General features: G+C 46.6%; 1 protein-coding gene across 1 annotated transcript in view; it reads right to left on the minus strand.

The window, feature by feature from the left end:
* Positions 1 to 483: 483 nt before the first annotated feature.
* Pacs1 (phosphofurin acidic cluster sorting protein 1) overlaps positions 484 to 24670 on the minus strand; it is a 130262-nt gene continuing 106075 nt past the window's right edge. Inside the window, exons 5-24 of the mRNA XM_034508019.2 lie at positions 22806 to 22950; positions 22314 to 22405; positions 22151 to 22231; positions 20203 to 20262; positions 19197 to 19357; positions 18779 to 18872; positions 13910 to 13990; positions 11363 to 11478; positions 11091 to 11226; positions 10082 to 10186; positions 9639 to 9745; positions 8877 to 9031; positions 8604 to 8714; positions 7961 to 8063; positions 7526 to 7568; positions 5742 to 5784; positions 5391 to 5526; positions 3144 to 3370; positions 1939 to 2058; positions 484 to 1832 (exon numbers count right to left, since the gene is read on the minus strand). Of these exons, the coding sequence (XP_034363910.1) occupies positions 1717 to 1832; positions 1939 to 2058; positions 3144 to 3370; positions 5391 to 5526; positions 5742 to 5784; positions 7526 to 7568; positions 7961 to 8063; positions 8604 to 8714; positions 8877 to 9031; positions 9639 to 9745; positions 10082 to 10186; positions 11091 to 11226; positions 11363 to 11478; positions 13910 to 13990; positions 18779 to 18872; positions 19197 to 19357; positions 20203 to 20262; positions 22151 to 22231; positions 22314 to 22405; positions 22806 to 22950 (2232 nt within the window). The 3' untranslated portion in view covers positions 484 to 1716. The remainder of the gene's footprint in view (positions 1833 to 1938; positions 2059 to 3143; positions 3371 to 5390; positions 5527 to 5741; positions 5785 to 7525; positions 7569 to 7960; positions 8064 to 8603; positions 8715 to 8876; positions 9032 to 9638; positions 9746 to 10081; positions 10187 to 11090; positions 11227 to 11362; positions 11479 to 13909; positions 13991 to 18778; positions 18873 to 19196; positions 19358 to 20202; positions 20263 to 22150; positions 22232 to 22313; positions 22406 to 22805; positions 22951 to 24670) is intronic.

Consider the following 24670-nt stretch of genomic DNA (forward strand, 5'->3'; position numbering starts at 1 on the left):
TGCTCTAAACAATAGGTCCGTGTGACCATAGCTGCTTCAAGTTCCTGTTGCCTTGATTTCCCTGAAATGATGGACTGCAACCTAGAATGGTGAGCCACCTGGCATCCTTTTCTTCCTTAAGTTGCTATTGTCATCACAGCAATGGGAAGCAAAAGTAGGACACTGGCTATGACTGTTTCCATTTCAGGTCAAGGACCAACAGGAAGATAAACTCAACAGATGGATCCAGGTTTTAACCACCCACCAGCCAAAGCAAAGGCCACTTGGACTGGGAAGGGAGGAACATGTGCCTGTCTTGGAGGCGAGTCTGAGGATGGTGGGTTTTGACATGGGAACAACACCCACCTTCAAGCCTGTTTCCACACGGAAGAACATGGGAGTATACCCCTTTCTACCTATGCCCCTGGCTTATTCTGAGTAGAGTCACATCTGCTGAGGGTGGATGGTTGCAGTGACAGAATGAGGGGCAGAAGCCCAAGGCAGTTGGTAAGAAATCACCAGTTTATTGAATGAAAAAAACCTAACATGGCCCCAGTCTTCCCACCCCACTTATTCTCAGGCCCAGGAGACACTCTCGACAGTAGGGCTGGGCAGTGGGCAGGGTTTAAGAGTCTTGGATTCGAAGAATGCCAAAGCTCTGTTCTGTGGCAGTTCTGTGCCACACTGCTAGGAAACAGTGAGGGGGCAACAGAGAAGCTTTGCGGTGCCAGAGGGCATAGAGGCTGGGTCAGCTTTCTCCCTTGTCCTCAACCTCTCATGAAGACACTAATGAGGAGGCTGAGGTAGGTCTGGGACCCATCGATGGCTGAGAGGGAAGGAGGCTGCTGAAGGGAGATCTGGTGGAGATGGGCCTCTTTCTGCTGCCCTGCCATGAAGGAAGTGGGAAGACAGAGCAGGGACGGGGAGGCAAGTTGACCCAGGAAAAGGAGACAATATGACTGGGTAAGTCACAGAATGTGTGTGTGTTGAGGAGTGGAGAGGTGGGGTGGGGGTTGCTGTCTCCTACTTCACGAAGCCACAGAGCAATGTTAGGTGAGAGGCTGGGAAGCAGAGGGAGGAGCCTCAAGGACCTATGCACAGGACAAGTTACCCAAACAACTAAAAACACATAAAACACAGGACATCCAAGTGACTGAGGTGTCAGGAAATCATGCATGGGAGAGACTGGGAAGGCCCCTTCGATCCCAGAAACATCAGGATGCTCAGGTGCCATACTCCTTCCCCCTACTGGGAAGGTGTGAGGCAGGTAAGGTCACAGGAATGGTAGGAGGCCCCAGCCCTGCTGGAGGAAGGCAGGGTGAGTACAACAGGCAACAGAGCCTTGGAAGGGCAGAGCTGGGTGGCCACTATATAGGATGCTGGGCTATCTGACTGTGTACCAGAACTCCAGGTTTTTCATTTCCAGAAAGGGTACCAGTGCTGCAGGGGTGAATGAGGTGAAGGAAGGCCCAGATTATTCAATTAGAGATTATGGGCCCAGAAGGCAGGATCACCCAGCTCTAGGCCTGGAACATGAGGGGGTTAGTCCACATATGGGCTGGGCAGTGAGAGGGGAGGGCTGCATCCCCAGTGGCAGTGTCCTTCAGGACTGGGCATGTAGAGGCAAGCCCCAGTGCTGGGAAAGGGAGGCTGGGCTGGGGTTTGCTGGCCTTCCCCTGCCCGCAGGTGGTGAGGCTGGGTGGCAGTGCCAGGAGGGAGTGGTTGGGAGGCAGGGTCTCAGGTGGTCTTGCTGCCACTGAAGAGTCCCACTGGAAAGTGCTTAACATGAGTGGGCCACTGGGCTGCCAGCTGGAAGAACTTGATGTCACTCCACTCAACTCCATCGATGGACACTGGGGTGATAGGGAAGAGAAAGGTTATGGGCTAGCTAAAACCATCTTCCTACCCCTCAGGGCAGATGTGGCTCCCTCCCTCACCCTGCAACCACTACCATCACACCTCTCAGCATGGTTTGCTGCTGCTTTGCAGAACAGATGAGGCGGCTGATGCCCTCGATGACTTGGCTCTTAGAATCCACCTCCTTTTCCCGGGGCTTCTTGCTCAGGAAGATAGTGGGCACTGTAAAGCCAGCACAAAACATGCGTCAAGAGAGTTGGGAAACAGTCATCCTTCCCCTCCCACCCCCAGACCCATCTGCTTCCTTCTTGCTAGGGCTGGGGAGGTAATTTGTTCCCCATGCTTCCTGGCCCTGGCCATGAGGAACTTTGAACTCCTGGGCCACCTTGCCTATGATTCTGCACTTTTGCCTGGGCCCCTCTTCATCTGTGCAGTAAAGCTCTGGGGCCAGATGGTCTCCAGAGTTTCTCTCCGGGGGAGTGTCTGGGCACTTTGGGAAAGGGCTATCTCCCTGTCTGGGTCACCAAAGCAGTGGCTGAGTGATAAAAGTGGCAGATGTTTGCACTACGTCTGCCCCAGATGTGGGAATAATCCAAACTGGCTCTATCCACTCTGGGAAGAAGGTTACGTAGGATAGGGCCCCTGCTGAACTGATAACAGGTCCCTATGCCAGTGGTGGGCTTGGCTGCAGGCCTGGCTCAGGCCCTGGGAGAACTCTGAAGGGAGGAGGCACACACAGGAAGAGGCACAGCTTCCTGGGAGCTCCTGCAGAAGCAGATTTGGAGTCACAAAGGACATATGCTACAAGTACACATTTGGAGCTACAGTGTTCCAAATGGTTTCCCAAGCAGTGGTCTGGTAATAGGGATTCTTGTCTTACTCTCTTGGAGTACAGGGCTGACAACTACTCTGCAACCCTGCCTTTGATGCTCTAATTACCCCTTTATCTGTATTTGCCTCTCTTTTTTAGGGTAGCGGTGATTATTTTGAGGTAGGATCTCATGGCCTTGAACTTGTAATCCTCCTGCCTCAGCCTCATACCTTTTGCTCTTGAAACCTTCCTGGAACGGCTTCCATCCCTGGAGGAGGGACATGACAGTGGCCCTCTCCATTCCATACTCATCCTCAAGACAGTGGCCTTCTCCTCTAGCTGATGTAGAGCTGCCTGTTGGGCCCTAAGCTAACCTCAAGATCTACATACTAATACATATATCCTATCCAGAAGCAGATTTTGGCCCAGGCCCTAGGACAGGGGCTTGGAGGGGAGACCAGTGAGATCTGCTGGTCTGGTGTCTTCCTTGGCCTACCTTTCTTGTTTTTCTCTTTGGTTACCACAGTCATCGACATGGTGCCAGAAAGCTGGGCTTCCCCTGCATGTGGCAGGCGAGAAACCTGCACTGAGCGGAAGACACTCTTGAGGGTATTCTTTGAGCTGGCGTCCCTCTTGTCACCTTCTCTCCTCCGCTCCCCAGGGTGGCCCAGCCAGTAGTCCACCTGGAGGCCAATCACATCCCCATATGGGCTATTTGGGCTCCTGGAGAAGTGAGATAGAAACAACATGTTGGCTTCGACCTCAGTGCCTAACCACATGAGCCCAATGAGGGATGGGAGAGACTGCTTTTGAGAGCAGGAACTAGAGAAAAAGGCTAGCCAGCTGGCTCTGTTTCCTCCAGTCACACAGAATCTGAGAACAAAGACAGGAGAAGATAAAAGCCCAAGTCACAGTGAGGAAATCAAAACTCATAAAACAAGGGAAGAGCAGAAAGCTTTGTGAAAGAGTGTGCGCAACACAAGCAAACAAGCCCAGGCCCAAAGCAGGCAGATGGCTGGAGAGAAGAAGCAGGGAGCAGGGGCTAAAACAGCACCATGGCTTCAAGGCCGCCTTGGGAGCCAAAGGGAGGCTGCCCTGCACTTTTGCTTTTGTATGGCACTTTTAGCTCAGTGATAATTTTAGCTCCTGGGGAAAATGGAGTGTTTTCTTGAAAGGAGGCGTCAGACACAATAGGTACCCAGGCTATGAAAGTCATCTGACTTTTCCTTCTGCCTCATTTTAGTGGCTCCATTAAAAAAGCAAGTTTAAACGGGATGAGAAAAGAGGTCAAGGTAGGGGTTGGTCCCAGTCCTCAAATCCAAGCTGGATAGAAGCCTTTCATGTAGTGGATGAAAAAAAAAAAAAAAAAAACAGGAGAAAATAGGCTTCCTGCAAGATTAAAAGTACTAGATTACTGATGCAGAATATGGCTGCATTCCTAAACTGTCTCTTCCTTGACAGCAGAAGACCACGATAGGAGATATAAGGACAAGGGCTGGGCTCTAGCTCTAGGGCACATGCCTTCCTCAGAAGTTATAATACTGTCATGGGCACCTCTGAAAAGCCACTGGCAATATCCCCCTCTTGAGCTGTGAGGAAAGGAAATGGTAAAGACAGAAAAGTGAAGATGCTGTTTTCTGTGCCTGGCCACAACTAGCTTTTCTTACCTGAAAGTCTTTGTCCTCTACCCTCACAACACCTTCCCTAGCCCTCCCTCAGACATGGCAGAAAACCAGCTTGTTGGCCATCTCCCTGAACTTTAGGTACCTGACATTCTAAAGAAACATTCTCTCCCCCACCACTCCCAACAATCTCAGCGACAAGGTCTTTGCCATCTCAGGACTGCAGACCCAACCTAGACCTGAGCCATCGGCTGCTACATCTCCAGGGGCTCTCATGGGGTAGGTACACAGAAGGTGCCACTTTGAAGCATGTCCCACAATGACACTGCTGGCACTCAGGCCTCACAATATCCCTGTGAGGTGGCCAGATCAACTGCACACACAGCAGAAACTAAAGCTCAGTAACCTGCCAAAGCCACCATAGTGTACATAGGATGGTGCCACTCAACCCAGGCATTCCTAGGACAATGGTTCCCAACCTTCCTTATGCTGCTACCCTTTAATACAGTTCCTTATGTTGTGGTGACCATAACCATAAAATTATTTTTGCTGCTACTTCATAACTGTAATTCTGCTACTGTTAGAAATCATAACATAAATATCTGTGGTTTTTTTTTGTTTTTGTTTTTGTTTGTTTTTTTGAGACTGGTTTCTTCGTGTAGCCCTGGCTATCCTGTAACTCACTCTATAGACCAGGCTGGCCTCATATTTACAGATATCTGCCTGCCTCTTCCTCTCAAGTGCTGGGATTAAAGGCGTGCATCACAACTGCCTAGCTAATACCTATGTGTTCTATGGTGTTAGGCAACCCCTGTGAAAGGGGTCATGACTCACAGGTTGAGAACTACTGCCCCAGGAGGCCCTATAGGAAGCTACCAGAACAATTCTTTAACAGCCTACTAGAGCCACTATGTCAATAGAGGTGCAGCTGACCCTACAGCGATGAAGGCTAGACAAAGCAAGAAGACTCAAATCAAACTTCACGAAACCTTCTTTCAATGTCTCAGTCACCTTATGACCTGTCTCTGAATTCTACCTAAGTCAGTGCTCTCACCCAGTATGGCTGTGTTGTGCCAGTGCACCATGCCTGGGAAGGGAGTCAGGTTGGGGAAGAACCTTACCCCACGATGGCGAGGGCACTGCTCATGGATGGGGATGAGGGAGGGGTAGCCGTGGCATCTCTGCTCAGGCCTGAGCTTGAGGGTGGTGATGTGGAGGGCACAGTAAGGCTGACCACAGGTGAATCGTCCCCATCACCTGTCAAAGGGACAAACATAGTTGGCCAGAGGCAATCACCTTTGACCTGCTGGTAGCAGGAGGTGTGCTTTCCTTTCAGTGGGCCCCAGGGTCTTCTCAGAGAAATGAACCATGCCTTCCCATTCCACTGCTTCCTGAGCACATTCAGCCAGTTACACCACAGAGGGCTGGGCAAGAATGATCTCACTCAGAGAAGCAAAGGCACTCTACTTTACCTGTAGTGGAGGGCGAGTCTTCAACAAGGCCCACTTTCACAACCTGTAGAGATGGGACTTTTGTTAGGTCCTCTGTCAGGGCAGCAAGCCCCAATCCAACTATTATCAACACATGGCTAGCAGTACAACCATAACTACATGGTGTTTTGTCAATGACTAAAAAAAAAATCTTTACTCATCTGAAACAGCCCAGGACTCCAGGACTTTAAAAAAAAAAAGGAAAAAAGCCCAGTTCTGTGAGGTAGGCCCATGAGACTTGGGCACCACACAGCCAACTTTGAAGGCAGTGTCCTGATCTCATGTCTTCTAAAGCCATATTGGCTTTGGAATAAGTCTATCTCAAGGCTGGCTAGGCTCTGTGTCATGACGAGTGAGCTGCTGAAGGTGTAACCACAACTTTTCTACTTCCTACTTTCCTGGAATCTGAAGTACCCTTGGTATGTCTCAGGAGTTCTGGAAAAGATAGAAGGTGCCCTCCAGTGGCCGAAAAAAAAATACAGCTAGAGACACTCGGTTACTGTATTCTGTGTTCTAAATGACAGGTAGGGGTCCAGTGTCCTGGAACCTGGGCCAGCCTATCCAGCAGAACGGTTGGCCTGGAGGCTAAGGGCTGGGCTGGGGCTGCTGCAGCAAAGACCATGTACCCACCTGGAGGGTGGGTCTAAAATTGACACCCTGGGCCTTCCTGGATACAGCTATCATCTCCCTAGCTCCCCTGGCAGTTTGGCAGGCTGCTGGATCTTGTGGTTAATTAATTTTTTCTTTTGAGATGCTGCAAGTAGAACCCAGGATCTTATGTATGTGCTCTGTCACTGAACTATGGCTGCTGAAACATTTTTTTTTTGTCTCACTCTGAGAGCACAGTGAGTGTTCTCATATCCCTACTTCCATGAAGGCAGTAGCTATACTGCCAGCCTGTGTGGCAGCTGGGATTCTGGACTGCCATGCAGCAATGGAAGTTTTCCAGAGCTAAGTAGGCAGTGACTGACTAGGTGGCTGGAGGAAGCCTGCCCATGTCCGCAGATGAGATGACTCAGGACATCTTTCAAGAAGGGGACAATTAAAACAGGGCTGCTTAGCTCTTCCCTGTAAAGATTATGAGAGATCTTCAAAATCACAGGAGACAGAAGTCAACTCTGAAAGGAAACCAGCACACCTTCTGAATGGCATTCCAGTTTTCAGCCCTATATAGAGTGCTCTGGCTTTTTGGACTTTCAAGGCTCCTGAGATCATGTCATTGCTAAGTAAAGAACACTAAAGTCCAATACACTTGACCCCAAAGGCATCCACGAGGATCTTGCTTAATTTTGAGATAAATTTACTCGAATTTCACTAATTCGCTAATATATACACCCACAACAGAGAGGCTCTTTCTCAAAGTCATCCCTGTGAGGTAGCTGGTTCTGGGCTTGTGAGAATGCCAGGTTTCACTATTTCTGAGGCCACGTCCTCCTCCCTGAGCCTGGAGAAGCCACACTGTGGAGTGAGCTTCAGCAGTCCAAAGCCCCATGTTCAGGGCTTGGTATAGTAAACAGGAGAACTCAGTAACTAATCTGGGGTAGTTCTTGGTTTGGGGAAAGGATGTCCCTTTGTAAGCCTAGCATTTAGGAAGCTGAAGCAGGAGGATCACAAGTTCAAGGCTAGCTTTAGCTACAGACATCCTCCTGCCTGTCTCCAGAGTTCTGGATTTTATGGTGCGTGCCACCACACACAGCCTTTTCTTATACAGAGGGAAAGTAAGAAGGCTGGGAGGCTGGGGTCAGAAGAAGGAAGCAAGTACATACACCAATGAAGGGGATGAACTTCTGGTAGGAGTCTTCATCAGGGCTGTTGGGAAACAGGAAAGATTTACAATTAGTGGGCTTGCGAAAGTGCTGGAGAAATAAGCTTCTCACACTGTGTCCTGATCAATGAGATCCAGCACAAGGCTACCGCTTTCTGTCACACTGCAGGGTGGCCACTCATTGAGGACAGAGTGGAGAGCACAGAATAGAGCATGCTGTGCAAACAGCTCTGCTCATACTTGCCATCTGATTTTAGTCACCAGTGAGGAAAATAACTGATGCCTACGCAGGGGAAGGCCCAGGCATGGAGGCATGGACATCCTATAGGGCCTCTTTGACAGGAAATGTAATGGTGGAAAAAGAAAATATGAAAGAACTCAAGGTTCCTCTAACCAACCCAATCTGTTTTTAGAAAACTCCTAATGTTAGACTTACAACTTATGCCTGCAGGTCAACATGGCTTCAGCCACCGGCAGCTGGTGTGTTGTGGCAGCTCCATTGACATACTGCATCACACGACCCACCACATCCAGTGGCTCTGCAGAAAAGCCAGGAGGAATATGTCTATTTCAGTGTGCAGCCCTACAGCCCCTCAGAGAGGCCCTCCTGAGTTCCAAGCCAAGACCCACAGAGCTGAAATGAAGAAAGGACTCTAAGTCCCTGTTGGCCAGGAATGAAAGGAATCATAAACCAAAGCACAGTCCTCTCTCACCTGAGCTGGACTCTGACGCTAGCTAGCATTGCCAGTGGATGGGACAGCGATACCTGCTGGCATGGTGCCACTTACTCACTAAGAGACTGATCAGTGGCACTCTCTGTTGCCTATGTCATCTCTGTAAGCAGAGCTGGCTCACATACTAGCCACTTGACCTCCTTACTTTTAGATGCAGAAACTATGCTGAGGAGAGGGCTACACAGGGTACACCTCCATTAATGAATATCAACTGGAAAGGGGGTCTGCACAGTGGGCAGCAGTCTGGGAGCTACAGGAATGGAAGAAGGTTGTTCCCCACTCTCTTCAGCTGCACTGATGAACCAGAAGCCTCACTGCTCAGAGGTTCCTACTAGGGGCCCTTACCTGACACTGGAGGCTCTGAGCGACTGAACAGGTCTCTCCAGGCAGAATCAAGAAAGGTGCTGCTATATCTACTATCTACTGAACCCAAGTATTTGGCCACTGGATGAGAACCTGGCAGAGGGAAAACCAGAGAAAATAAACTGTTAGTGGGTAGAGCTAGGGAGCAGCTATCCCCCACCATGGTCCAGCCTTTAGTTTCCCTGACCAATTCCCATCCTTGCTGCAGGAACCAGGTCTGCTAATAGAGGTCTCCTGAATGCTGCCAGACGTTACCTAGGGGAATGATGAGGAATCGCATGTAACCCAGCCAGTCCGGGGTCTTGCTGGCAAGGGACTTGACAAAAAACCGGAGGATGGAGCTCAGGTAACTCTGGCTGCCCACAGCTGCCACCTTGACTGGCCTCGGCATGGATGAGTTGCAGTTGCAGCTGGTAAGAAACAGGGTGTATACACACCATATTTAGGCCTCAGAATCCTGCTCAGGGCAGGCCTCAAGTTCTGATTTCATGCATTTCCAAAAGCCACAGGGGAAGCATGCCAAGAAAGAAAATGACACAGGGAGGTAGCAAGCTATAGTGCTGCTCAAGAAGGCAGGCAGCTGTCTATAGAGAAGGCAGAGGCTAACAGGAAGTTGGAAGTCTGGGCTGAGAGGCCTGTAATTGCTGTCACAGTAGCGGGAATACTAGGCTTCTCTAAGGTGATCCTGGAGAGGTAAACATAGGCTCTCCATTAACAAACAGCATGTTACCACAGAGGGAAGGAATATAAGATATTTTTAGAACCCTGTAATCTCTTGTCTTACATTTAGGAGAAAGATGAAGCAAGTCTAAGTGAGGCATGAGTCTAGGGTGTGGAGGTGGTGGGAGCAGAAGTTTCAGGAGCTGACATTCTACTAGGGGCACACAGTACTGCTGCAGGCTCTGTCTTCAAGTACAAATTGGAGCTGCAGCTTCCTAGCCTGAGAGTATTACTACCATCACTAGAAGTCAGATGGGGAGATAGAGGAACCACAAAACATCCTAAGAAAAGTCTTACTAGCGCTGAATCCTAGTGAGCAGGGCAGACAACACGGCCTGGACCTCCACTGTTGAGCAGGTGCATACAACAGGCTTCCTCTGGTCTTGAAGCAATTCAGCCACATACTAGAAGGGGGAAAGGAAGGGACACAGGTAAGCTATACCACTCCTCACAAATGATGAGAAGGCAGGCAAGGCCCAGATAAAGCTGCAGAGCACCTGTCCCCTTCAGGTTATGTGTAAGAAAAGGGCACATCAGACCCCATGGAAACATGCTGACTGTGAAATGAGGAGGATTAAGGGTTCCAAATGTTACCCATGTCTGGGCATCCTTGAAACTAATGTCTATGAGGCAGACATAGATGGCATATGAAGTCACTCTCCTGTCTCCCTGTGTGCTGTTTCAAGTCACACACTGGGAGCATCTGTAGAACCATTACCCCTTGACCCTTAGTGCTCTACCTGGCCCTGCCAGTCTGTGGTGTTCACCAGGATGACATTTTCAGGGAGGGCTGCATCGGACACCAGGATCTGATTCAGTTGATCGTATACCACCTTTCTTGGAATCTGTAGGAACAAGTGTTGGTTGGGCAGGTGAAATAATAAGACTTCTGGCACAAGGGTAACTAAGAATTTGTGGAGACAGTCTCCCATTGATCAGACTAAAATAGAGATGATGAGGAAGAACAGTGTCTTTGGAGAATACACTAACACACCAGGCATAAAGTCACACCAGTGGTTGCTCTGGGGAGAACCTATGAGGCTGGGAAGCAGAGGTGTCATGTGAAGGGCATGGCTCTAGGGGCTCTAGAGTAGCATGGTGGGGACTGAGAGCAGTGAGTGAGCTGGTGCCTGGAATGCAGCAAGGGCAGTATGGAGGAGAACAATGAGTGGCACCATGTGGGGCCCACTGTCCCTGGAACAGAGTTATTTCAAGAGCAATGATCAAGCAAAGGACAATACCTCAACCTAGGCGCTGGGCTAGTCTAATCTCAGTTTCACTTGCAGCTTTGTGACAGCATCAAATTCAGGAAGCCATGTAGCCCAACCTGTCCTTCCATAATATTTATTAGAGAAACTTGTCTGCTTAACTCTAGGAGAACAGTAACCAGCACAGGTGGCTTCTTGCCCTGGCTCTGATCCAGTGTCTCAGTGAGGACACCTCAGGTCTGGTTTATGCTCACATCTTTTCCAACTACCCTCAAGGTTGAGAGTAGCCTAAGAAGAGCTTGGAATAACCATGGAAGCATTGGCAGGGGAGCAATGCTAACAGTTCTTGCTCCTGTCCCTGTTCACCACCACTCAAATGGACCCCAAATTCCACTTAGCAGAGGATAACAAGTATGGTGGCTTCTCTAACTTAGGTAACCCAGAAAGGAGCTAACATCCCTCCCTTTCCTCCACCCAGCTGTCAAAGAAACAGAATGAAATCCAAGAAAGGGGTCCTGATCTTGCAGGAACCCAAGACTACCTGTGTGCTGTGGCCCAGGTCAGGAGAGCGCTCACTGTCAGAGCTGTTGGTCCTCTCACTTAGGGGCTTGGAGAGCTGCCGCTCCTTCAGGGGAGTGCTCCTCTTTTGCCGAGGTGTGTGTGTCCCTTCCACCTTGCTGATGGTAGCAGGAATGGGGTTAACAGCCATTTCAACCCCAAAGCCACATCAGCCCCACCACTCCCCCAACATGTAGCTAGTTCTGAGTATGAATGGTCGCAGGGTTAGTTGCATGTTCTTCTTCACTGGGGTACCTGGGAGAGGCGGAGCCCTGCAGATCAGCTTTGCTGGACTTCATAGGAGTTTTGACTTTTTCTGGTACAACCAGACTTGTGCTCACATCTCCAAACATGTCCTGGTCAGTGATTTCCTGCCACAAGAAAGGTGGCAAAGAATGTTACCTTTTACTTGATAACTCTGCAGGAGCCTCCACAGAGCTCTGGGAAGATCACTACTTTCCTGGAAGCATGCTGAGTGGGAGCACAGGGTTCTAATATGCTTATTGCACTCTTGTTCCTCTGGTGCTGCATGCCATGTGCTCCTATCCATCCACCTTTGTCCTCCAGCTCTATGAACAGTGTTCCAGTACAGAGAGACCATCTATAGGTTAGTGGAGGGCCTGCTATCTGCAACCCTTTAGCTTCTCATTAGGGCAGGATCTGTGGTTCTGAGGTTCTTGTCTATATTCATCCTGGCCAGAGCCTTGAAATCGCTTCCTTCCCATCTGAAATACAGTTCCTGTCCACCTCATCTTCCTTGGTTCTTTCAGGCCCATCTCCTCCTCCCACCCTCTGGGTTCAGAGCCTTGCCTTCTTCAGATAGTCCAGCGGCTCACAACAGGTTGTCTTCCCAAAGCACAATGGCAATCACACCAGGATAGGACTCAAACTGCACCAAAGTTCTGCCCTGTTCTGGGGGGGCCTTTGAAGGCTCCCCCACCCCTACTCCTGGGTCGAGTTCCTAAGTCAATCCCCCACCTCTTCAAGTATGGCTTTCCAAGTCCATCAGAACATACTTGCCTACTTATATCTTCCTGCCTACCCTTCTATGTTTTTAAGCATCCATTCCTTGAGAAATAACTTTTACAAAGTTCTCAAATTTAAGATATAAAATTGATTTTTAAAAAACCTGATTGAGATATGGTCATATGTATCCTAGTCTGGCTCTGAGCTCCTGACCCTCCTGCCTCTAACTCCTGTATACTGGGACGACAGGCATGTGCTACTACATCCAGTTTTATGTTGTACCAAGGCTTTATGAATATTAAGTACTCTGTCAAACTGAGTGATTTCCCTAGCCCCAATTTTGAATATGTATGGCTGGGGATGGAACTCAAGACCTCAAACATACTAGAAAAAAAAGCCTACCACTAAGCTACATCCCTAGCCTGAACTAAATTTTAATGTAAACAAAGTCCCAGAGACCATTAGCTGGATCAAGGCAGAACACTCCCACACACCTGAATTATCACTTGCCTCTTTCCACTCCCACAGTTATTAAGTATCCTGACTTCCATGTGGATAAGAAAATCCTACGGCATGCATGCTTTGGGTATCTGCCTTCTCTCTTGGACACTGAGTTAAGATTCAGTCTGAGATTTGGTCAGTTAGTGGAGAGTCAGAATCAGGAAGTGATGTGATTGAAATTTCACTTTGAAAAGGTCACTGTATTGGTTATGTGTAGTAATGGGGAAAGAAAAGTTTATTTCAACAACTAAGTGATGAAGTAATGGTGCAGTAGGTTTTAATCTTGGATAGAACTAGTGCTTTATGGTTTTCAAGATGAGCAATGAAGTGGTATGTACTATAGAAAACATAAGCCTAAACACTACTGGATTCAACCACTAAAAGGTCTTGCCATGTGGTCATTATCCCAGACAGCATTTTTGTAAAGTTCCCCCTCTAATGTCTACCTCTCTGTCTCATTGGGTACATTCCCAGATACCCCACAAGGGTAGCCAACTCAGAGAACATCTCATTCCAAGGCTTTCATTGAGCCTTGTCCAGGTTTGCACAGGTGGCTTCCCCTGGAGAGAGGCCTGGATGCCATCTTTGTGTTCAGCATTAGCTGGTGCACAGTAACAGCTAAAGGCTTATGAGACAGTGCCCAGCTGACTGTATTCTACTTCAATGGGGTGTTAGCTTGCACTTCTAGTCAGTTCTAGCATCTCCTGGAAGAGAAGATGGCTAGTGACTTAATGCCATTAGCTTCCTGAATACTGAGAAGGCAACAAAGATGGGGAAAGGAGCAGCTCCCCAGGGCTAAACACTGGACATCCTCTTTCAGAAGTAAATAAGGGTGACAGCAAAAAAAAAAAAAAAAAAAAAAAAATACAAAGTAGCATTTGGTCAGTTCTACTCAGGGCAGAATGGGGACAGTTCTGGTTTACTAATCTGGGGGAGGACCTAGTTGCTAGGATGGGTTCCATTCCAAGGGTAAAAAATTTCAGGGGAAAGGAAACACAGGTCATTCATAAGCCCAGATTTAAGGCAAAATTTCCAAGGTGTCCTAAGCATCTTTCTAAAATAAATCTCTCCTCTCCTTTTTGTCTCTTTGTCTATCTGTCTGTCTGTCTCTTTTTCTGCATGTGAATAAGTAAGTGTGTGTGTCAGTCAGTATCTGTCTGTCTGTCTATCTTTAAACGGTGTTTCATTAGGCTGGCCTTGACCTAACAAAGACCTACCTGCTTCTGCCTGTGCCCTTGATTGCAGGTGAGCACTATTTTACCTGGCTTTCCCTATGTTTTTAAAGGTACAAAGATAATCTGAAATGATCAAAGCAGGAGACAAAACCATACTTACTAAAGTGTCTGTTTCAGTCAAACTGTCATCTTGGTTTTTAATCCAAGTAGATTTGACTTTTTCTAAAGCAGCCAATTCCATCTGCAAAATAATAATAATGATGATGATGATCAGTCATAATCCAAGTGACTAGCACTCTTAACTTAGTAGGTCTCCCAAGAAGCTTGAAATACTTTCACTTTCTCTTCAACCTCATACAGCCTTTAGGGCTTTCATCTTTTGAGAGGAGGGGTGAGTTTTTTTGTGAAAACTCAGCCTCAGACCACTTTGTTTCAAGAAACCATTAAGTATGCATTGGAGAGATGGCTGCTTGGTAAGCACTGGCTGAGAACTTGCAAAGAGCCTGGGTTTGATTTCTAGCACCCCCATGGGGTAGTCCACAAATGCCTGTAACTCCAGTTCAAGGGGATTCAATACTTTTTCTAGCCTCTGAAGGAAATCACATTCAAATGAACATTCTCACACACATATGTAACAAAAAATAACTATTTAAAAGTCATTATGTAAATAATACACAGGATGCAGAACTAGAAACTCTATTTATTTATTTATTTATTTATTTATTTTTGGTTTTCCTAGACAAGGTTTTATTGTGTAGTCCTGGCTGTTCTGGAGCTCACTCTGGTAGATCTGGCTGGCCTCATAACTCAATAGATCACCTGTCTCTGCCTCCTGAGTACTAAGACAAAAGGAGTGTGCTACCACACCTGGCTCAAAGCCAGACATTCTGATTCTCAGTTATGTTGCTAGGGCAAAGGGGCTTGATGTTAGGTGGTTTTCTGTTGGATCTATAAAATCTGAACACTTTTGTATCAAGAGATCACATGTCTCTGCTTGTCAGAGAAGGGAGACTCACAGTTTCAGATTTTCACTTTGAGACTAAAGACATCAATGGTAGTTAAATGCTTTTGCTTGGTAGATACATCCAGAAAACCTTTCCTCTAACAACATATTAAGCAAAAAAAAAAAGTCCCATATGAAGCTGTCAGGTGTGGATTAATTCTCCATTGTCTCATTAGCATTTCTCATAAATGTGAAGAGTTTATTAAGCAGACACAGATGGACAAACAAGATCATTCATATTCGCCAATAATCTGGCCAGACAAGCATCACAGCCAGTTATGGGCAATGGGGTACAGGAGTCAGGGAGGCACTGGCCCCAGAGAATTTCTTTCTTCTATGGAACTAAAGGATGAAGAAGATATTCAGAATATTTCATTTACTCTCAATTATTCAACATCCTTTCTCTTTGTAAAATATATACAACTGGAAATGGCAGGCTACTTAAGTTCAAGATGCCACTGAGTGAACTAACCAACAAGGAAAAAGCCTCCCTGTGCTATACTCAAAGCCAGGGTGTTTCCACCTTGACTAACATTTAGGGCTCCATCATCTGTGTACTACAGGGTGTTTAGGAGTTTGGCCTTGACTCTCTGGATGCTAGTGGTACCCCTTCCTGTTGGTCTAAAATTTCTCAAACCAATGACAAATGTCTTCTGAGAGGCAGACCATCTCTAGTGGACAACCACTGCTTAAAGCCATCTGCAAGACAAATCTGACACACCTGAGCTAGAGGCAGTAACAACAGAGCTTGAAATGGCACAACCTCTGTAATGACTCACAGCCACACAGAACAGGCTGCCTCCAGAGTGCATAGTTAGTCTGCTTACCGGATTGACCAATATTAATAGTCTAGAATCCCAGAAAAGCCCTGCTTGGTTGGACCTAGGGTAGAAGCTCACTCTGGGAGTTCAGCAAGAATTTCCACTAGGTGGTCTCAAGGTAGCATGACTTGTCAAACCCTGAGACAGCTATAGTGTTGTTTTCACAGCTGTACAGAAGCATTTGGGGATATCTACTTCCCCCCTTCTATAGGATCTGCATAAAGGCACGTGACAAAGAAGAACTGTAATCCTGACTCTTAAAACTTCTGTTCCTGCTCCAATACTATCTGAAGGGGTGGGCAGGGATGTAGCTCAATGACCTTAGCTTGTTAGGTGAAGTACTAGTCTCCAACATTTTTGCATCAAGAGGACACATGGTGCTGCCTCTGCTTGTCAGAGAAGGGAGACTGCCATAGTTTCAGACTTTCATTTTGGCTGACCCAATCTTGGGCAGGTACTCTGAAGCACTATCAGGCTTTATTCTTATCAGCACAGAGAACCAAATTATGTTTTGATTGTGTGTTTGAGTCTTGAGAAAACTCAACAACTGCTACAATTTGTATCAGCAGAAATCCTTTCTGGTTCTAGTAATAAAGTGAATTCTCTAAGAATTTGGAGTCTAAAAGTGGGAGATTAAGAAACCCACAAGTCTAGAGAACTGGGTCAAGGGTTAAGAGCACTTGCTGTTTTTGTACTTGTTCAGGGTCAGCTCCTGACACCACATGGTGGCTTACAGCTATGTGTAACTCCAGCTCTAGGGGATCCTACACCCTTTTCAGACCTCTGTGGGCATCAGGCACACATGTGGTACACATACATATAGACAAAATACTCATACACAAAGTAAATTTTAAAAAAGAAAGAAAATACATCAGCAAAGCTAACTGGTAGATTTCTTAGTATAGACAAAGCCCTGGGTTCTATTCCCTGTACCACAAAAAGAAAAAAGAAAAAGTTAAAAAAAAAAAAGTAGGTCAGGTATGGTAGCACATTCCTTTAATCCCAGCACTCCAGGGAGCAAGGGTAGGTAAATCTCTGAGTTCTAGGCCAGCCTGGTCTACATTGTAAGTTCCAGAAGAACAGCCAGAGCTGCATAGTAAGACCCAATACTGAAAATAAAACAAAACAAAGTACTAATGCTTAGCAATGGGGATGAGAGGCTATGATGGTAAGACAGGAAGTGCACAGCCCCTAGATTCAACAATTACACCCTTTCCTAATCTACCTTAAGAACCCCATGCTAAGAGCACAGCCTTGTTCTACCATCCCAAAGTGCCTTCATACTAAAAGATTCCACAGTTCTACACCCACACCAAGACATATGGGCTCTTCAAAATAGAAATCTCAGCAGGGAGACAACAAAGCAAATTTGAGGTCTGGCCAAGGAAGCCAGCATTTGAAGGACTTGCATAGAAGACATGGTCTGTCAGTTTTGGGACTCTAAAACTGGATGTGCTAAGGAACTGTACTTCTGTAGGTCTATCAATCAATATGCTCTGCCTAAGTCTGACCCACAGGATCTTATAGCATTTCCACATGGCTTTTTAGAGCACATGTTTTCCATGTAGGCGTTGCAGATGAGGAAACAGCCTTGCGAAGAACCAAGTCAGTGGGAAGATGGAGTTAAGATTCACTCTGGAAAACTCACCCTTTACAGTTAATGGCTTTTTGTTTTCTTGTTTGAGCTAGGGTCTCGATATGTAGATGAGGCTGGCCCCCAACTTATAAAGATCCACCTCTGCTTGGGATTAAAACTGGGTTCCTTGTTTGTTTTTGCCAAATCAAGGGCCCATCAAACAAGCTACATAGTTAACTTCCGTCGATGCAGAAACACCTTTCCCCCCATATGAAACAGATCCTCTTACTCATTTAGTGTTTGTGAACATTTACTGAACATTCATGTATACCATATTCTTTGCTTACTGCTTCATGATCATTGGCTTGGTTAACACCTTACACATGCTCTGTCACAGTAGCACATTGGGCATCAACCACAGAGCACTGTGCAGTGATCTTCCCTTCAGCAGGCTCTGGGTTTCTTCCTAGAGATGTTAGTCTGATTGATTCTAGTGGTCATTTATTTATCCACATGGACAGAGACTTTCTATAGAACCATCTCTGTGAGGAAAAGCTGTTCTGAGCCATGCTCTAATACTAGCAGCACACTAAATACTGCCTCCTCAGCTCTCCACCACCTGCTTGAAAGGTGCTGGGGATGCAGACTTGCAAGTAGCATGCTGATGCTTCTTTAAGGGTGATTTTTAACATGGGCCATGGTTTTCCTTCTTTCACTTCCTTACTAGGATCTGTGGTACAGTTTTTGGTGGGCTTGGGAGCCAGCTGTTCTTTAATAAGGAGATAAGCTAATAGCTCCACCTGGTGGCAGAAGGGAGAAAGGTTGCTGAGATGCCCCAGAAGAAGGCACACACAGGACAGGAGCCTGGCCAGCCATAGACTGCTTTCAACAGATGGAATGCCTGGCACCTTCAGCTCATCTCCTCACAGTTAATAGCCACTGCAGAGTAAGATGTTTATTCTCCCCTGTGAACAAAAAACTATGCCTCACTTGATGCCAGAACAGTAAGAACTGGAGAACTTCAGTTTCTCTTATTAACAGAAAAATATGGCCCTAAATAGCATGCCATAGTTTGGTTCTAAAACTATATAGGGTGACTGTTGGTCTTTAGTTGTGGACAAAGGTATGAACATCTTCTCCAAGCCTGTGGAGGGCTTGGCAACTATAGGCTCTTGCCTATGACCAGCTGCTAGAAACCATAGCAGACAGCTTGCCTGCTCAGCAGGCAGACTGAAACCTACCCACTAAACTGTACATTCTTCCACGATATTGCTTTCCCCTGTTTCCTGGACAGACCACTCTGTCCTTTTATAGCTGATTTTTTTTGTAGCCCCAAGGCAGAATCACTTCCCCCACAGGCCAAATGGCATGCATTACACCCCATAATCTTAGGTACCTCTCAGAGGAGAGGGCTCTGATGCAGGGAGAATGGCTCTATGTTATGTTGGAGCAGAAAAAGAATACTTTACTCTTGGATTGCTAAGCTCCCAGCCAGGGGTCAGAGGAGGAAGACTGAAGACTTTGTACGCCCCGAAAGGAGTGACACTTAAGAGAAGCAGAGGACCCAGAATAAGAACCCAAAATACACCAGGTCCCTTTCCCAACCCTTTTCACCACTGTTCTGCTCACAGGGCTGGTGGCGTCTTTTCCAAGGCTGCCCTTGCTGTTGAGACTGCCAATCTCCGTCTGTGAGCTGGACTGAGACATCCCCTCAAAGAAGGGCCTGCAGCAAAGAAGCACAGCCGACATCAGTGGTGACTGCAGCTCCGAAAAGCAGTTCACAAGGCCTGAGTGAACCAGTGCTCAGGGCTGATCAACAACTTAGGCTTTGTAGACACTGGTTAGGTAGGATGCGCTGGAGTTGGTCAAGGGATCTGAAGACTCCCATCAGGACTTTTGTTAGTCACAGGCAAAACCCTGATCTCCACCAGGGAGATGATGAAGAGCCACAATCCTCTGAGAGAAGTATGAGAGAGGATGCAAGGGACACAATGATAAAGGGAAAGGGGAGCTTGGGAGGAAGCCTAGGAGGAGCTCTGGGCCTCACTTGAGCTTGGGCTTTGGGGTGCTGAGGATGCTTTCTGTTTCCTCCATCTCAGGGCCACTGTCGCTGGGGTTGTACATCTCTAGACTGTCGTATAGTTCATCCAGGTCCTCTTCCACTTCCCGAATCTGCTCCCGTGACACATGTTCTAGCCCAAAGCCCACCTGTAAGCAAAACAAATATCTATGAATGGAGTTCTCCCTATTAACATTTGTGGTTAGATGAGCAAACCCTGTCTCCTAGGCCATCAGTCAATCGGTGCTCTCAATACTCCTTCTAGAGGGACATGCTACATTGTCCCTCTAGACTAACAGAGTACTAGTACTCCAGCAGAGTAACTTTTGTGTCCCCCTATATGGTCTGACTCTGAGAGCAGGGACATGATGGGGCTACTTTCCCTCTCAGTTACTATCAATATCCAAACTAGGGCTAACACCAGGGGGAAGAGAAAGTGCTGACGTGCCTCCCAGGGAACCACACCAGAAAACCCAGGTCTGGTAGCCTAGCCTATTTTCTGCTCTGTCCTTCAAATTCAGGTGTAAGCTACTTTTATTTGCAGCCCACAGTGGGACAAAGACCCTTTCTCAACATTTTCTATCACTTTTAGTTTACTTAGAAACCTGTGTGAATGAAGCCAGGAAGGACATCCAGGGTCTAGGAGATTTCTATTCAGAGGTGATCAATGAGGATATATCACACTTGAGATATTGCTCATTGTAGCTGCTCTTGGGATATAAGGACAAATTAAACAACAGCAAGATATTTCATTGCTGCCCTTATCAGTATTATGATTGGATATGACTGTTCTAAGTGTTTCTAAATACCATGAAACCACACTCTTCATGTGAAGCCCTCATTTTCTCTTCAAGAAACATAATGCTCTTCTCCACATGCCATCTCTCCTGGGGCTCTGCTATGCATGCAAGGGGGTAAGAATCATGACCCCATAATCCTGATTCCTAGTGGCCATATAGGGCTTAGGAGTGAAACTGAAAGTAAGGGGTCATACCTCATCAGAAACTTTGAATCGTTTCAGGAGGGCCACAAACTTCTGTTTGATGTTAGGTTGCTGTAGAGACAAAAATGTACAAATTGTTTGCAAGTAACATGTACTAGTAGTGGTCAATTTGAGAGTCTGCAGGAACTTATAAGGAGAGAGAGAAGACAGACAGCTGACAGACAGTAGCTGCATTCGAACTGCACCCTCTCCAGAAAGACAGCCAATGCTAGTGTACTTCTCAGAGCCCTGGGCAGCTTGCTAGGCGTCTCATGTCTCCAAAGCCTCCAGTGCACCCCAGTAATTTCCAGAGGTGCATCTGTAGCCCATCTTTTGCTCTGTCTAGCAGACCCAGGTATCAGCTAGTGAGTGTCCAGCACCTCCATGCTCAGCATCTCAGAATGGCATTTGTCCTCTTGCACAACCAACCCCTAATTACTAGCCCACACCTGGAGTCTATCCACTTCTGGCCCCTCAGCCTACAATGAACACTGCCAACAGAGGCCACTTTTCTGTGGTGTCCTTATTGTCCCTATGTAGTCTGCCCTATGGTACCCACTCACCTGCTCTGTCAGTTATTGTTGAGAGAAGTCTGCATTTCCAGACACTAGAGTTCACTGGGCCCAGCCTAGGCTCCCTGACACCTGTTTCTTGTTCTACTTTAGGCATCACGATTAGTTTGCAGTCACACGTATTTCTGGCCTGAATAGCTAATCCCTCATATGGGAATGGGAACAACTGACTTATACTTAAGAATCAGAGTAGTGGGAAACGCAGGACCAACAAGGAAGAAACTCAGAAAACGAAGTGCTCATAGTGGGGAAAGAAGAATGTACAGTAACAGAAGGAGACCATCATCAAGTGTCCAGAAACAAGAAACTGCCTAGAACTTCCAGTAATGCCTCTGGGAGATGGAAATTATTACTAATCTCTGGTTATACATGGGGCACAATGCTATTCAAAAGGCCACAGGAGAGGTGACTTAGGAAGCTTAGGAGGTACTTATGGGGAGAAAACAGGGCCGCCTCATGATTGCAGAGCAGGAAAGACAAAGGCTCAGAAAAAGAGACAGTAACAGGGAGGGTCCTACAGCTGTTTTCTTTCTCAGAGTTTAAAAAAGTAAAGTTTGGATTCTGGGGCCTATCTTCCCTATAGGGCTTGAAAACCTTGGGGGTGGGGGGGGGAATCGAGCCGTTCTTATGCTCCTGAGAATAAGAGGAGAAATTAGGGTTGCAGTCTTGTGGGGTTTCTTACCAGTCTCATGAGCCTTGACTGTAAAGGTTGAGAGTGTTATTTCATGGTCAGAGGCCAGGCTGGGACACACCAGGGCTGGCCTTAATTTTACCCCAAATGAGAAGAAAACCTCACTTTCAGGGTATCAGTCTGTAGACTGTCCCTGCACTTGAAAAAAAAAAACAACCCAGAATGAAACAGACTTTTTCCTCAGAGAAGCTCTTGGTACTTCTGACCCTTTATCCCTGGACTACATGGGTTCCAAGATCAGCCAGAGGTCACCAAAGAGTTCAGATTTTAGCTTCTCAGTCCACAACCTGATTTTAATATGGGCTCAGGAATCTTAGTTAGGAGACAAACATTGTTGATTTCAGAAAATAGATCCAAGAATTGCATCTAATGTAACTGAACATTATCAAAACCAGAGTTTCTGTACTTCTCAAGCACTAGTCTAACACAGCAATATTCCAGACCTGGCTTCACTCTATATCCTATAGCATCTATATCTATATCCTATAACATCCTGTGTCCCTAAAAGGTTCCCAACATGTTGATTCTTAGTGAGTGGTGGTAGGGGTTTTGGGGATGTATCAGAATATTGAGGGTGCAACCTCAAGTACACAGGGTTTTCAAAAAATCCCACAAGGTCTTATTGCACCCACTCATTCTCTGCCTACTTTAGATCAAGAGTCTGAGCTGTGCTATGTCCTAGACCTGGGTGGCTCACCCTAGTGATGGCTGAGGTTGAGGTCAGTTTCCTCCGAGTCTTCTTTACTTTCCGAAGATCTTCATCTTCATAGAATAGGTCCTGAGTGAGCAGGAAACAGAATGAGGCTGAGAAATTCCAGGGACCTCTCATACACTGTGAGGAAGGACCCACAGGAAGTTACCTGCCCATGCAATGGGTCATCACTGCCTTCTTGCTCTGAGGAGAAGCTTTCCTCCTCTTCCTCAGAGTAGTTGTCAATATCTGGGGATCGATCTAGAACAAACACTCCATTAAGAATCTTCATCTGATTCGGTCTATCCTAAGTGACTTTGAGGACAGGAATCAATAAAACTGGGTTGAAGAGGGAAGGACCACATGGAGGGTCACAGCCACACATTACTTCGGGATCGATAAGCTTATCTTGCATGGGTACATTTCCCAGGATGGAGGTCAGTGAACTGGCTCCCCTGTCTTTTATGGTGCCTGCAGACACTATATATACATGTGTACCAAATTTGGATGTCAGAAGAGGGTGTCAAATCTCTGGGACTGGAGTTATGGTTGGTTGTGAGCCAACATGTGGATGCTAGGAGTCAAACCCAAATCCTTTGGAAGAGCAATGAGTGCTATAAACCACTGAGCCATCTCTCCAGCCCCACTGCATACATCTTACCAGACAGCTTAGACTTGATTCCTTCATGGTCAATGGGCTGGCTGGATAAAGAGTAGATTTTTATTTCTGCCACAGGCACAGAGACATCCTTTACGTTGCTGTGCAGGCCAAGTACTAAAGCACCCTCGTTAGGGTGTTGCATCACCTGTGAGCAAAGAATCCAGTACAGACAGCTTACCCAGTGATAGGGTTATCATTAGCGTAAACCCAAGTGACATGCAAGCCAATGGCAATGACATTCTGTTAAGTTAGTTTCCTTCTCACTTCCAAGTCTATGCCTATTTCCTTTCCAACTACTTTCAAGGACTTACTTTTACAATTATCTTCAGGGACTAGAGATGGCTCAGCAGTTGAGAGTCCCTATTTCTCTTGTAGAGGACCTGCGTTCTGCTGCCAGAACCCATATTGGGTGGCTTACAGCTATCTGTAAATCTAGCTCCAAGTGATCCAACAGTCTCTTCTGGCTTCCTTAGATACTGGCATTCATGTGCATATACTGTGCCCCCCCACCACAATTTAAAAATAATAATGCATCTTAAAAAGAAAAAATCTCCCAGTTGCTTCTAGCTAAGTCATTAGTGATGCTGAAATGAGAGGATCTTCTGAGTCTGGCAATTTAAAATAACAACAAACAAACAACAATAAGAATACAGCTATCTGTAGAAAGTGCCTGCTGCTAATCAGGGCCATCTACTTAAAGACAACAACTAAGGCTTGAAGCTGTAAATGATTGCTAATCACTAGGGTTCCATGTTAAACTAAGTCTTGTATGGGGATAGTAGCTTTTAAGTCTACTTAAAAAGCTGGGCCTATAAGCATGGTTGGTCAGCTGCCTGGTGATGAGAAGAGAGGAACCAGAATACAGGGAAAGGTGGGGTTTGGCTCAATTGGAAGAGTGGGATGATGCTGTTACTAGTAATTCCTCCCCACAGTCCCTCATCCTTATATAAAACTTCAAGAGGACAAAAAGATGGGTTGGGACAAATCACAATATGAACACTACCAGGACCATACATTTTTCCTATTTCACCTATTAGTATTTTTTGAGACAGGTTCTCTCTACCTATCCCTGGCTAACCTGGAACTCACTATGTAGACTAGATAGGCCTCAAACTCACAGAGATCCGCCCACCTCTGCCTCCTGCCCTGAGTGCTGGGATTAAAGGTGTGCGCTACCACACCCAGCCTATTTCACTTATTAAGGTACAGAAATAATTTAAAAAGCTTGCAGTCTCTTTCTTCTTTGTCTTTGGCTGGCACACAGGAGTACTGCACAAGTGAGCAGAAATGTTGAGGACATTGAGAGCCTAGATTTTTTTGCTGCTGGAAAAAGGAGTTTGAAAGGAAGAAAGGAGGAAAAACAAGATCAGGCCCTTTGCTACTGGGTTGGAGCTGAAGTTGCCACTGTGTGCTCTGGGTGGGACAGCTATATACAAATAGGATGATCAAGGGGCGTGTGTGTGTGTGTGTGTGTGTGTGTGTGTGTGTGTGTGTAAGAGCATGTGTTTGCATGTATATGCACTCCCTAGTTCTTTCTGCTGAGAGACAGCAGAAGTCATCCCTATTGAGTACATGAGCAATACTGCTAGTACCTGATTTGATTTTTTTTTTTCTCCTTGAGATAGGGTCTCACTATGTAGTGCTGGCTGTTCTGGAACTCACTAGTATAGACTAGGCAGGCCTCAAACTCACAGAGATTCATCTGCTTCTCTGTTACTGCCTCCTGAGTGCTGGTATGTGTTACCATACCCCACCCTTATTGGACTTTTAGAGTACTATTCTTCACTAAAACACCCCAGGAGCCTCAGAAAATCAGCTCATTCCAGGAGATAAGCTTGAGCTATTCTGTACCAGGAAGTAAAATG

The sequence above is a fragment of the Arvicanthis niloticus genome, chromosome 1 (assembly GCF_011762505.2).
Source record: "Arvicanthis niloticus isolate mArvNil1 chromosome 1, mArvNil1.pat.X, whole genome shotgun sequence".
NCBI classification, from domain to species: Eukaryota; Metazoa; Chordata; class Mammalia; order Rodentia; family Muridae; genus Arvicanthis; species Arvicanthis niloticus.